The following is a 15,385-nucleotide window of genomic DNA, read 5'->3' on the forward strand; positions in this document are numbered from 1 at the left end:
CGGGCGCTGTTCGTCGGAGGACGGACGCGCGCGAGGGGCGGCGGGACTAGAGGGGGGCCGGAGAAGCCGCCGCGGGGCGGGGATAAGCCGGGGAAGCGCCGGAACGGTCGCCGGGTGGCGCGGTCGGCGGCGGCGGCGCAGTTGGATGGGGGGTGGGAGTTGCGAGCGAGCGCGCGAGAGTTCAGCGCGCGGGAGCGGGCGCAGCAAATAAGCGACGCGCGATTGAGTTTCGGGCTGCGTGCTGAACCGCATATGCTGCGCGCGCTGTTTTTACGCGCCCGCTGGAGCAACTATACCAGTTGCGCGCGCACTAAAACGAGTAATTTTGCGGTGCGGCACTAGTTTGGCGCGGCTGTTGAAGATACTCTAAGGGTCAGCTTTGAAGTTGGCCCGGACAGCACGAATTACGGAGCAACTGTGGGGTTGGATATAGCAGGTCACCCGATTGACGGAAGGCCAGCATGTGACGTCCGCACCACCATGCCCGTGCTGCCGCCGCTCGCCGCGCCGCTGCTCCGGCCACATCCGCGTCTTCCTCGGCCACCGCCCACCGCCTTCCCCTCCTGGAACTGCCAAACGAAGAGTAGGCTCTTGCAACCGGGGCTCTTCGCCACCGGCGCCGACGTCCCCGGCCGCGGAGGCCCGCTCCCGGAACCAGAGCAGCGCGCCCCGCTCCTCCTCGCCGCTCTCCGCGCCACTCGCCTCAGGGACGAAGAATCACGCCGCCCAGGTTAGCCATATGCATCGGATGTTCCGGCTTGTCTGGGTCAACGATTGTGCTGATGTTGGCACTACTGCGTTGCGCACAACGTGTTGGACGAATTGAGTGGATGCGTTTTGCTCCTATGATCTGATTGGATTTGCTTAGAATTGCAACTTGTTGTCCTTTTAGGCAAGTCAAGGACTAAGTCAGGTTCTCCAAACCGCAGTCCTAATTTTTCCATTTTCCTTTTTCCCATGTACTCCAAATTTCTACTTTGGTTTGGCAAAGATTTTTAACAAAACTTTGGCCAGATCAGCATCAAAAAATTAAACAACATTGCAAACTAGTTAAGTTCATATGTATCATGTATGGGGGAAATTTTTGTCGAAGCATGCTTGCTCGTCAAAGACTAGGGTGGGGCAAGCGGCACAGTCGAGGTGGCGGGCGGCCCAGGCTTCCCTAGCCATGAGGCTGGGGCGCTGAAAAGCCGAGGTCGGAGCTGATGGGGGGAGGGGAGGGCTGGCTGTAGAGGCCTCGGCAGCAGGTGTTTTATTGCTGCTGGAGGCGCGATGCAGGAAATTGGTGTGGGCGGCGGGAAAAATAGGCGGCAACGGCTGCGGGCGGGCTGGACACGCGGTGGTGGCTATTGCTGGGCGTGTTTCCCGGTGCTACGGGCAGCAGTGTGATTGGCAGGCAGAGGAAGAATTTACCTGAAAGTTCACTCCCGCCGTGTCGGTTCTAAAACAGCACCCCCAACCTCCAAATATGGAGGCTGCAACCCAGTTCTTGGAGTGCACTCCTTAATTTTTGAAGATTCAGGCGGGTATAGAGATTTACCACAGTAATTTGCTATAGAGAATTTCTAATTTCTATTAAATAAAAATAAGATATTATTGCTGGAATAAATCGTTATCTGATTTGATACATTGATACTTAATGTTGATGAATTAAGAAAAACGGAAAGAGAGGAATTGAAACCCTCGGTAAACAAAAGGCTACATAGCAGTTCCAGTGCTACTCCTTGAACCGCTTGGCCATCTCTCCTAGATTACTTTATTATGGAAAATAAACTGAGTGAATAGCGAGTTTTCTTATTCTTTACCACCCCTAGCCTCCATATTGGCGGTTATTAGGGAGGGAAGGGGTGTATGGTGAATCTGCTGGCATTTCTTTTGCCAAGAAGTCCACTTTACCCCCTGAACTTGTCCTAGAGTTCACGTTACAACCTCAAACTTTGTTTTGGTTCAGTTTACCCCGTGAACTCTGAAAACTGTTCGTAGTACCCCCTTCTTTCTCAATTGACAACACAATTGGCGTCCTCCAAGAAATGTGTTTCAGCACCTAATGTAACTTTGTGTGGATCTCTACATACAATGTACCATCTCACTTTCGATATGCTAAATTAGAACTAAGAACAGCTAGGTATTTTTTGGCAGCACAAATTGTGATCCTCAGAAATGTTTGGCATCACCTTTCATGCTGAATAACCATTACCCAAAAAGGTTAATATTCTTTTCTGTGTCATTGTCAAGCTATAATGTCCTCAGCTAAAAAACACAGACCATTTAGCCGTCAATGTCTCACCTTCTCTTGGTCACGGGATAAGTTCATTTTAGGGCAATATATTGATACCTGCCTGTGTTGAGTTTATTTGTCAAAGCACAATCTCATTTTGTTTGTTATTTCAGCACCATAAATTGATGTTTGCTGCACTAGACAAGCCTTTAACAAATAACAACCCATAGTGTGTGCTTTATGGGTAAAAAAGAAGTCGTAAATGTGTATAATATCTTGTTTCTGTTTGTGATGACATGGTGTGATGTTTCATTTTGTGCCCTCACATGATTACTTTAAGTTTTCCCGTTCTAGTTGCATCTAGCATGCTCATTTGATTTCCGAAGTAGCTAATACAGCAACTATGTCTCAGTCGCATACAATGTAAAGCTTGATACAGTTTTTTTTCGAGAAAACGCAGACGATTTGCGTTTCATTGTATTGAAAAGAGGGGGTTTGTAACAATCCTCCTAGGAGGCAAGTTGTAGGGCAAATACAAGGGTTGAATCATGTTTTGCAAAGCTTGGATAATGATCTTTGTAGACTGTAGAGTATTACTCCACATTTCTTTTTGGAGGTATAAATGTGACTAATAATATGACTGTTTGCTGATTCCAATGTTTTATAATAATTTTTGTGGTTGCAGATCCCCTTTTTATTGATCCATATGCTGCTGTGCTACTTTCACTTGATGTGGCACATCAAGCTTCGGAATCTCTCGTCTCTCATTTAATGCCATCTGCAGAGCATTATAGGCTAACTACTAGATACCTTGATGACAAATTGCAACACTTGATAAGTAGGTCAGACAATTTTAGACAGGTACTGAAATTAACCAGTTTTATGCCAAATATTTTCTGCTCCGCCTGTTACCAGGGCTTATTCCGTACAGATTGTTTTGTTGACAGATGGAATGGACACTCGCCCATATAGGCTTAGCTGGCCAAGGATGTCTATCGTGTATGATGTATCACCTGGAAGAATCTTCAGTACAGCAGCCCAGCAACTCCGAGGTGTGATTAGTATTATGCTACACAGATTCTTATTCTGTCCCATTTTGAGGAACTGGTGCTTGTTTGTGATGTATTATTATCTTGGATGAGCGTTTAATATTTCATTTGTCTCCCGAGTGCTAATTGTTCGCAAATCTAAAGCAATAAGATATGTCCTATGCGAAGTTAAATAGAAATATAGACTCACCAAAGCTGTATTTTTATTACAGCATATTGAAGATCTGTTTCTTCTTCTCTACCGCTATATTCATAACTGTGGAAGACAAAAATAATACATGCTATCTATCATTTGCATATTCAAAATTTATATGCTGAGAACTTGACAAAGGATTTTCACAAGCACATATAATTTTATCTACTTATTGGGGTATGACAGGAGCAGGAGCAAAAACACCGCGGAGCTGTGTTCTCTTTCATACTCCTTTAGAGTCTCCTGATTTACAAGAGGGCCTGTGCAAAAATGGCTTCAATGGAAATAGGCCAAGCTTGTGGGTACTGCAGGTAATAACCTTACCATTTCGTGCAAACAAATCTCTGCTAGCAATTCAACATAAAAAAATCCATCGCCCTTGATAGTTAATTTTATCAGTTCAAGGATGCTTCTGTATGAGCTTTTCAGTGGTGCATTTTTTATGGATGTGGCACTGGCACAATTAGAGTGTTAGAATTAGTGTGGACTTAATTGTTCAGTAGATAACATCAGCTTAAAAGGTCCAAACCAATTGCTGTGTCTTGATCTTGGATTATGCACCAATTGCAAACCGCAAAATCCAGCGTGCGACAAACTTGCTCTTCTTTTGCATTCACAATAACCAGCATATTTTCTCACAAGAAAAAAATTGCAAAGTTACCACTTACTACATGCTTCCGTTACCATCCCATCCCATGTGTGTGCCAGAGTATAGGAAACAGTGCCCAGTGGAAAAGGGCTCGTCCCCAGATTTCCTGGTGGGTGCAGGGTACCACAGTAGATTCTGCAATTGGGTTAGTTTCTCTGTTGTTTAACCTCAACTGTATATGTGGAGTATTAGTAATACTGTGAGGTTGAACTTGAAGATTAAAAGTCTTGGGAATAACCAACAAAGCAGAACCAGCAAAAACTGACCATTGGATACACGAGATTACCCCATTTTGTGCACCTCTCAAATACCTCCTCTGATGTAGGGTGGAAACCCTAGGGCCGATCTTTCACGAAATGGAGGGGATCCTACGAAGAACACGAAGAACACGATGAACACGAGGGGAAACACGAGGGAAATCACGAGGGGAAACGAGAGGAATCACTCAAATCAACGAGAAACGATCACACATGTGCTAGATCCATGAACACAAAGAGATACATGATCCACGATCAACAAAGGATGATACAAGAGGTAACTAGTTCATCTCCGTGAGGAGGCCTTGAGGGGGTCTTCCCGTGAGGGATCTTGAATCCGCTTGGGGGATCTTCTCCGAAGAGGTCGTGAACTCCAATGGAGAAGTAACCAAGTGGGTGAGCAAAGCTCTATCTCTCAAATGAGCTAATCCTTTGCTAACCCTAACTAGGAGGAGGTGGAGGAGTATATATAGTCTAGGGCCACGAAGGGGTAAGTGAGGGATACATGGGCCTCGGCCCGATACACTGTGCGCAGACAGGCGTCGGACGTCCGACGGGTGTCGGTCGTCTGGTCTCTCGCGGGCGTCCGGTCGTCCGGAGGAGGCCGGACTTCCGACGTTTCGGCTCGGTTGAGGTGGCGCCGGATTTCCGGTCAGCGTCGGTCGTCCGGGCGCTGATGAGTGTCGGACGTCCGGTGTCTGGCGGTTGTCCGGGCGTTGTAGGTTGCCTCGGCTTGAGTCGATCTGGCTGGTGGAGTCTCCAGGCGTTGGACGTCCGGAGATCGTCGGACGTCCGAGAGCTGTAGCTTCCTGGCAGCTCTTCCTCTTGTTCCTCGCACTTGGTGTCATCGCCGTCTTGTCCAATGCTCCTAGCTGTTTCATGGCCTTCCTCTTGGTTCTTTGTCATGCATAGCACATATGTTTGAGGTAGTAGCCATGTCTCACTTGTGGAAAGTGACGATTCGGAGAGGAGCGAGTTAACCTTGTGTCCAATGGCGTATACTTGAGGTCTCGTCTTATGTCCTCTTGGGGCTTGGAGAGTAGACGTAGTGTACATGGGGATGATCATAGGATGCTCCGCATCATCCTCTTAGATCAACTTCAATACCAAATTGCTTCTGGCATATATCCTGAACTCCGAATCTGCAGAAAATGGGTAAAAGGCAAAAGTCTGGATTATTTTTGCCAGTTTCAGACGTTTTTTTTTAACTCAGAAATTTCATGCCTGATAAAGGTTTTGGGTCTGGGAGTCTGGCTCTAGTGTTACAAAATCTGGTTAGTTGCCCTGTTAAGTTCTGAAAAGTTTTATCAAATCCGGTGTCTACCAATTTAGCCATCATACACAATGCATATTAATGCTTGGCCTACAATACGCTCGCAGTTCCATGCACATGGGCAATTTCTTAGTAGTAGGAACAGACACGCCTGAACCAATCCTGTATAATCCAGTACTGATGGGTCGGGTTGGGTTTGTAACATGGTGGGAATGTTTAGGCGGAGATGGTCCTGGGCCCTTGTGACATGACACGTAGTCAAAGATGGTGCAGTGGCACTGCAAGGGCAGGACTTGAAAGGGGAAAGGGGTACATGGGATAACACTTTGCTTGTTTGATAATCAAATAGGGCCAGTCATTTAATAGCTAGCTTACATGCAAGGATGGGGAACACAAACAAGATAAGTATGTGTGTGGAAAATAACAAACCTGAAATATCTCTTAACAGATCCAGACTTCCTATTTGTAAAGAGTTTAGGGACTCTTATCCCTGTTTTGATGTGGCTGGCACTCTAGGGCCCACTTACCTCCCTATGGGGTTCTCTTACAGTGAGGTATGACCCCTGAATTCAGGGTTAGCATCCAACTGAAGAAGTGGTGGTTGGACTAGCTGCGGGTTGAGCCTGAGTAAACCGTAACTGTCAGACGCATTACCATGCTTCCAAGAAATCCCTGTTCGACCATGACCCAATCAAAATATGCCAGAAGTGAGCAAAATATACCTTTTGAAGTTGACTTCCCTGTCGAGAAATTTAATCTGCATTGGGAAATTCTATAGAAATATCAAATTTTCTGGTCTTCTATTCAATAGGAAAAGCTCTAGAAACTGCATTTTGTGTAACAAAACTTCCATGGCATTGCAGGGTTTACCTTTGCCCTCTTCTTCAACCTTCAAAAGCCTTCTGCTCGTTATAAGCAATTTAGCAATGAAGGGGGGTATCTTCATAGGAGAGGTGCCACATTTTCCAGACTGGACGGCAGCAGCAGACATGGTTGATCAATTATTTACCACAGTACAAAATAACATCAATATACTTGTAAATTTCTTTATCTATAACAGTGTCATTGTCCTACGCTATGCAGGTCTCCGAACAAGACAGGCTAGAAAACCTTTTCTTTACCCAGGGTTTCCGGGTTAGCTTTGTTCTCTATGAAAATGTTGCAAAGGATTTCGGCTTAGATCTAGCTCCTCAAAGGGAACAATGTGGTAGAGTTCTTTTTGTTGCAGAACAGCTGCGGTTTTCAGATGCACAGGTAAGCCAATGGAAGACACTAAACTTCAATTTTGCCTTTGATAATTTTGGGAATTGGTATGAGCTGGAATAGTTTATAATGACATCATTTTTACATGAGGAACCTGTCCATCTCTTTTTCTCACATCTGGATCTTGTTCCTAACCTCCTGATTCCATTCTCTTGAGTGATTGGACAGCCAAAGGATTTGATATGTGTTGTTCAATGTTAGTTGCATCTATTGCTACACTTGAACATTTCTCTGCCAAATTGCATCTTAAGCCCTTCAACTGTTTTGGTAATTGAGCCCCCAGCGGCCATCCGATTTTCATCAACAAAGTCCTAAAAATGTATAGGACTAGACACTTCCAACTAAGATATCTGTTACTACATGGTGTGATGGTCATTAATGTAAGACAGTGTGAGTTCAGTTAAATTAAATATAATAAGGCGATTGACTAAATTGATCATATTAACGCCCTTGGGAGATTTCTGATATATCATTCTCGTAGAATCTTGAAAGCAAAGTATAAAGTTTATTAGTAGTTAATTGCATCTCTTAGTCTTATTTGAGTTGATAATCCACTATAACATATATCGGCAGCACCATATTGTTAATGGTGCAACCAAATAGACCCAGTTAGATAAACCAAATAGTGGATGGGACTTGAATAGACAGATTGAACCAAAAGAGAACAATTTTACGAATGATTGTGTCGTTGAGAGGCTAAAAAGACAGTATACTTCAAGCTGACCCCATTTTCCTTGTTTGCATGTGTCGACAGATGGAAAGCTTCTGGACGCATTTTGAAAGAACAGAGGAGGACGCTGATGAAGAAGGATTCGAGGAACTTTAGTTCCGTATTGGATGCACTTGAGGGTTGAGAATGGTTTTGACTTGCCGGGAAACGTGCAGAGCACAAAGTAATCATGGATTTTCAGTTATGTGTTTTTGGTTACAGATAACTCATTTTCAACTCTGGTACCTTTTGAAAGATCGGGTACTTTCCAAGACTTTCACGTTGTATGACTGTTTTCAGTTGTGTCGTCTAGAGGAATTTCGTTATGGAAATACTCCCTTCGTAACTTAATATAAAACGTTTTTTTGACATTGTCATAGTGTAAAAAAAAGTATTATTATATTAAATTACAGAGGTAGTATGTGGCGAACGGACGCAGCTTCGGTGCGTTAAAGGCACCTGCCTTTGGGTCACTGACGTATGGGCCCACATGTCATAGATACAAAGGTAGGTACCGTAAGGCACCGAAGCATTGTCCGTGGCGAACACATGAATCCTACGACTCCGTTGTTGATTGTAAATTTGTGTGTATGTTTTTCCATCTACTTTTTTAGAGGAAAGGCCAAGGCCTGATTTTAAATTAATAAAGACACAAAGAATCACAGACAAGGTTCCAAACAAATACATCAATCCCGGTGCAGATGTACATAGAGATAGGGTATGCACGTGTATATAAGCGCTTGCGTCTGTACTATGTTAAAAAAAGAACTGCCACCGACAAGATAAGACACGCAGGCCAGACAGAAACCAAGTTGACGACAAGAGCCCCAACAAAGAGTTCGCCATAGCCCGCACGCAAGAGATCAAAACCTCCACAGCCGCCTTGTCGTTGTTTTAGTCAAAGATTTCCATTGCTGTATGAGAATAAACACTTTGAAAATACAGTCAACAACCTTGTTAGGGAACACAAGTTTAATACTAAACGTATTCTTGGTAGTCCATAGAGTCTAGCACATAGCTGAGAATCCGAACAAAAAAAGCCTCATAATCTGGCCCACAAGCGGGGACACCAGGGTTCTAATCTCATCAAAGCTATTTGGGGTCCAAGTCATCCCTATCCATTCCATAAGGCAGCTCCAGAAAAGCTTAGCCAAAGGGCAACGAAAGAGAATGTGTTTAGTATTCTCAGCAAGGCTACAAAGCACACAAAATTCGGAATCAGGACCATTCCTATTCTTCATTTAATCTGCAGCAGGCAATTGGCCACGGATTGTCTGCCACATAAAAATCTTCATTTTCATAGAAATGAGTGCCTTCCAAACTCCATTGAAGCGAGAAACCACCGGACCCACCAAAAGCTTACGATAGCAAGACTTAACAGAAAAATAACCAGACGGCGAGTGTAGCCAAAAGACAACTCTTGATAACCCACAAGTATAGGAGATCGCAACAGTTTTCGATAAGTAAGAGTGTCGAACCTAACGAGGAGCTAAAGGTAGAACAAATATTCCCTCAAGTTCTATCGACCACCGATACAACTCTACGCACGCTTGACGTTTGCTTTACCTAGAACAAGTATGAAACTAAAAGTACTTTGTAGATGTTGTTGGATAGGTTTACAAGATAATAAAGAGTACGTAAATAAAAAGTAAGGGCTATTTAGATAAAGAAACAATAAAGTAAATATAGCGAGTGTGGAAAAGTGGTGGTAGGAGTTGCGGAATTGCCCCTAAGCAATTGACTACTTTACTAGACCGATAGCAAGTATTATGTGGAAGAGGCCACTGTAGCATGTCATCCCTGACTTGGAATTCTATGCACTTATGATTGGAACTATTAGCAAGCATCCGCAACTACTAATGTTCATTAAGGTAAAACCCAATCATAGCATTAAGATATATTGGTCCCCCTTCAATCCCGTATGCATCAATTTCTATGCTAGGTTGAAGCTTCTGTCACTCTTGCCCTCCAATACATAGTCCTATCAACATACAACTAACCCTAGAATGTGATCCACGCGCGCAATCATATGATGGGCACCAAAGGACAGCAATATAACCACAAGCAAATTAAATCAATCATAGCAATTCATCAACCACCGATAGGACAACCAAAATCTACTCAGACATCATAGGATGGCAACACATCATTGGATAATAATATGAAGCATAAAGCACCATGTTCAAGTAGAGGGTACAGCGGGTTGCGGGAGAGTGGACCGCTGTAGATAGAGGGGGGAAGGTGATGGAGATGTTGGTGAAGATGGCAGAGGTGTTGGTGTAGATCGCGGTGATGATGATGATGGCCACGGTAGCGTTCCGACGCCACCGGAAGAGAAGTGGAGAGGGGGCCCCTTCGTCTTCTTCTTCCTTGACCTCCTCCCTAGATGGGAGAAGGGTTTCCCCTCTAGTCCTTGGCCTCCATGGCATGGGAGGGGCGAGAGCCCCTTCGAGATTGGATCTGTCTCTCTGTCTCTCTCTGTTTCTGCGTTCTCAGATTCTCCCCTTTCACCGTTTCTTATATTCCCGGAGATCCGTAACTCCGGTTGGGCTGAAATTTTAACACGATCTCTATCCGGATATTAGCTTTCTTGCGGCGAAAGAAGGGCACCAACCGCCTTACGGGGTGGCCACGAGGGTCAGGGGCGCGCCTAACACCCTGGGGCGCGCCCCCTACCTCGTGGACCCCTCGAGCATCGTCTCGCGTGGATTCTTCTTCCCCAAAATCATATATATTCCAAAAAAAATCTCCGTCAGTTTTTATTCCGTTTGGACTCCGTTTGATATGGATATTCTGCGAAACAAAAACATGCAACAAACAGGAACTGGCACTGGGCACTGGATCAATATGTTAGTCCCAAAAATAGTATAAAAAGTTGCCAAAAGTATATGAAAGTTGAATAATATTGACATGAAACAATCAAAAATTATAGATACGACGGAGACGTATCAGCATCCCCAAGCTTAATTCCTACTCATCCTCGAGTAGGTAAATGATAAAAAAGATAACTTTTGATGTGGAATGCTATCTAGCATAATCTTGATCACATATCTAATCATGGCATGAATATTAAGACACGAGTGATTCAAAGCAATAATCTATCCTTTGACATAAAAACAATAATACTTCAAGCATACCAACCAAGCAATTATGTCTTATTGAAATAACATAGCCAAAGAAAGCTCATCCCTACAAAATCATATAGTCTGGCTATGCTCCATCTTCACCACACAAAATATTTACATCATGCACAACCCCGATGACAAGCCAAGCAATTGTTCCATACTTTTGACGTTCTCAAACCTTTTCAACTTTCACGCAATACATGAGCCTGAGCCATGGACATAGCACTATAGGTGGAATAGAATGGTGGTTGTGGAGAAGACAAAAAAGAGAAGATAGTCTCACATCAACTAGGCATATCAATGGGCTATCGAGATGCCCATCAATAGATATCAATGTGAGTGAGTAGGGATTGCCATGCAACGGATGCACTAGAGCTATAAGTGTATGAAAGCTCCAACTGAAACTAAGTGGGTGTGCATCCAACTTGCTTGCTCATGAAGACCTTAGGCATTTGAGGAAGTCCATCATCGGAATATACAAGCCAAGTTCTATAATGAAAATTCCCACTAGTATATGAAAGTGATAACTCAAGAGACTCTCTATATGAAGAACATGGTGCTACTTTGAAGCACAAGTGTGGAAAAAGGATAGTAGCACTGCCCCTTCTCTCTTTTTCTCTCATTTTTATTTTTATTTTTTTGGTGGGCTCCTTTGGCCTCTTTTATTTTTTTGTAAAGTCCGGATTCTCATCCCGACTTGTGGGGGAATCATAGTCTCCATCATCCTTTCCTCACTGGGGCAATGCTCTAATAATGATGATCATCACACTTTTATTTACTTACAACTCAATATTACAACTCGATATCTAAAACAAATATATGACTCTATATGAATGCCTCCGGCGGTGTATCGGGATGTGCAATGATCTAGCGTAGCAATGACATCAAAAAACGGGCAAGCCATGAAAACATCATGCTAGCTATCTTACGATCATGCTAAGCAATATGACAATAAATGCTCAAGTCATGTATATGATGATGATGGAAGTTTCATGGCAATATATCTCGGAATGGCTATGAAAATGCCATAATAGGTAGGTATGGTGGCTGTTTTGAGGAAGATATAAGGAGGTTTATGTGTGATAGAGCGTATCATATCACGGGGTTTGGATGCACCGGCAAAGTTTGCACCAACTCTCGAGGTGAGAAAGGATAATGCACGGTACCGAAGAGGCTAGCAATGATGGAAGGATGAGAGTGCGTATAATCCATGGACTCAACATTAGTCATAAAGAACTCACATACTTATTGCAAAAATCTATTAGTCATCGAAACAAAGTACTACGCGCATGCTCCTAGGGGGATAAATTGGTAGGAAAAGACCATCGCTCGTCCCCGACCGCCACTCATAAGGAAGACAATCAATAAACACCTCATGCTCCGACTTCGTTACATAACGGTTCACCATACGTGCATGCTATGGGACTTGCAAACCTCAACACAAGTATTTCTCAATTTCACAATTACTCGACTAGCATGACTCTAATATCACCATCTTTATATCGCAAAACTATTGCAAGAAATCAAACTTATCATATTCAGCGATCTACAAGTTTATGTAGGATTTTATGACTAACCATGTGAATGACCAGTTCCTGTCATCTCTCTAAATAGATAAGTGAAGCAAGAGAGTTTTAATTATTTCTACAAAAGATATGCCCGTGCTCTAACAAATATAAGTGAAGCAAAAGAGCATTCTACAAATGGCGGTTGTCTAAGTGAAGAGAAACAGGCAATCCAAACTTCAAATGATATAAGTGAAGCATATGAAGCATTCTATAAAGCCATACTCAAAAGATATAAGTGAAGTGCATAGAGCATTCTATAAATCAACCAAGGACTATATCATACCAGCATGGTGCATAAAAATAAGAATAAAACCTAAATGCAAAAGACGCTCCAAGACTTGCACATATCGCATGAACGAAACGAATCCGAAAACATACCGATACTTGTTGAAGAAAGAGGGGATGCCTTCCCCAGCATCCCCAAGCTTAGACGCTTGAGTCTCCTTGAATAGTTACTTGGGGTGCCTCGGGAATCCCCAAGCTTGAGCTCTTGACTCTCTTCCTTCTTCTCACATCGAGACCTTCTCGATCATCGAACACTTCATCCACACAAAACTTCAACAGAAAACTCGGTAAGATCCGTTAGTATAATAAAGCAAATCACTACTCTAAGTACTGTTGCAAACCAATTCATATTTTGTTTTTGCATTGTGTCTACTGTAATATAATTTTTCCGTGGCTTAATCCACTAATATAAATTGATAGTTTCATCAAAACAAGCAAACTATGCATCAAAACAGAATCTGTCTAAAACAGAACAGTCTGTAATAATCTGAACATTCACCATACTTATGATACTTGAAAAATTCTACCAAAATTAGAAAAAATAAACAATTAGTATAGGAAGGCAGTGCAAAAATAATCAGAACCATTTGACGTTCCAGCTAAAAATGTAAAATCGCGCACTACAGCCAAAGTTTCTGTCCTGCACCGTACAAACCATCAAGCAAATGTAAACATCCTAAAAGGCAAACCTTGGCACATTATTTTTATAATACAATGGAATTGTACAAGGGGATAATTATTTTTTTTGAAAAGTTTTTGTAATCAAGATTCACAAAGTTTTAGTGAGTATGAACAAAGTTCAAGGAGCTCTCCCACTTCAACAATGCTTGTCTTTCTCACTTTCACTTTCCTTTTCGAAAAAGTTTTGGGTTCCCCTATTTATTTTTGTTGTTTTTAAACTATATATATGAAAGCACTCAACAGAAATAAATGACTCTCTAAAACTTCCGGGTTGTCTCCCTGGCAGCGCTTTCTTTAAAGCCATTAAGCTAGGCATATAGTGCTCAAGTAATGAATCCACCCGGATCCCAAGGTATATCAAAGCCAATTTTAATTAGCAATGATTTGTAATTTAGTAGTGAGCACAAAGTAACATATATCATGCAACAACAAAGTCTAACTCTCTTCCTATGCATCGGCATGTCATAAAAAAACAATTCATGCACACAAAGTAAAGGCCAATGCATAGTATAAACAGTTTCTTATAATTTTTTCATATTGGAAACATAGAGAGGTGGAGATATAGTTCCTCTCTCATAATAATTGCAAGTAGGAGCAGCAAACACATGCATATTATATCTATCAAAATCATCATGTGCAACGGTAAAAGGCAACCCATCAATATAATCCTTAATAAGTGCAAACTTCTCCGATATAGTGTAGTTGGGAGAATTCAAAAAGATAATAGGACTATCATGCGTGGATGCAATAGCAACAATTTCATGTTTAACATAAGGAACTATAGCAAGTTCATCTCCATAAGCATCATTATATTGACATCTTGGCCACAAGCATAGCAAGCATCATCAAAAAGGGATATTTCAAGAGAATCAAAGGGATCATAACAGTCATCATAGCAAACATCCTTCGGTAAGCACGAAGGGGAATTAAACAATGTATGAGTTGAAGAGTTACTCTCATTAGAAGGTGGGCACGGGTGATCAATCCGCTCTTCCTCCTTTTGTTCTTCGCTCTCCTCATCATCTTTTTCATCCAATGAGCTCACAGTTTTATCAATTTCTTCTTCCATAGACTCCTGCAAAATATTAGTCTCTTCTTGGACAACGGAGTATTCCTTAATATATTGTTTAACATAGGTATTAGAAGCATGATTATCATAGCAAAATTTAAGTATAGCAAAATTTTCAGATTTGTAAAGAGTAGCATCATACTTTTCAATCAAAGAAGCAATTTCAAAAGCACCCTTAAAAGCAACAAATTCTTCAATTTGTTGAACATCATAGTAATTATAAACACCCTTAGCATATGAAGATAAGATTCCATTATCAACAAACTCACATTGGTAGGGAAGGTGTTTCTTAGGGTTTTCAGAAGAACAAGTAAAATCATAATAATAGCATAAATTCCAAGCATAGCATTGCATAGTATTAATTTGATGCTGTAAAAGTTTCCCTTTTTGAGATATTCGGTGTCGCACATAACAAGCATGCTCATCTAAAGATATGCCCTCAACTAAGCTAGTTGGGGTTTCAGCACGAGCACAAAGGGATCGAAGATGATCCAAGTAATAAGCTTCAGCAGTGTGATAGATTTTGAGTGGTTCTTCAACCATTGGTTCAGTAGGTACAACTAATTTTTTTGGTATTTTGCGTTTCCTACCCATGACTAAAGATAGAAAACAACTAAGAACAGCAAGTAAAAATTACTTAGTGATAAAGCAAACAAGCACACACGAGAATATTCTCCCCACGCTATTGCTCCCCGGCAACGACGCCAGAAAAAGGTCTTGATAACCCACAAGTATAGGGGATTGCAACAATTTTCGATAAGTAAGAGTGTCGAACCCAACGAGGAGCTAAAGGTAGAACAAATATTCCCTCAAGTTCTATCCACCACCGATACAACTCTACGCACGCTTGACGTTTGCTTTACCTAGACAAGTATGAAACTAGAAGTACTTTGTAGGTGTTGTTGGATAGGTTTGCAAGATAATAAAGAGTAAATAAAAAGTAGGGGCTGTTTAGATAAAGAAACAATAAAGTAAATATAGCGAGTGTGGAAAAGTGGTGGTAGGAGTTGCGGAATTGCCCCTAAGCAATTGACTACTTTACTAGA

The 15,385-nt window shown here is 42.2% G+C and overlaps 1 protein-coding gene across 1 annotated transcript; it reads left to right on the forward strand.

The window, feature by feature from the left end:
* The first annotated feature begins 393 nt into the window (after nucleotides 1–393).
* LOC125508350 (O-methyltransferase 1, chloroplastic-like) lies at nucleotides 394–7,943 on the forward strand. The gene is made up of 7 exons (XM_048673050.1): nucleotides 394–730; nucleotides 2,904–3,079; nucleotides 3,150–3,270; nucleotides 3,647–3,771; nucleotides 6,503–6,631; nucleotides 6,723–6,893; nucleotides 7,657–7,943. Exons 1-7 carry the CDS (start codon nucleotides 481–483, stop codon nucleotides 7,726–7,728), a joined length of 1,044 nt encoding a protein of 347 aa, XP_048529007.1. The 5' UTR covers nucleotides 394–480; the 3' UTR covers nucleotides 7,729–7,943.
* Nucleotides 7,944–15,385: the final 7,442 nt, after the last annotated feature.

The sequence above is a fragment of the Triticum urartu genome, chromosome 5, assembly GCF_003073215.2.
Source record: "Triticum urartu cultivar G1812 chromosome 5, Tu2.1, whole genome shotgun sequence".
In the NCBI taxonomy this organism is placed as follows: Eukaryota; Viridiplantae; Streptophyta; class Magnoliopsida; order Poales; family Poaceae; genus Triticum; species Triticum urartu.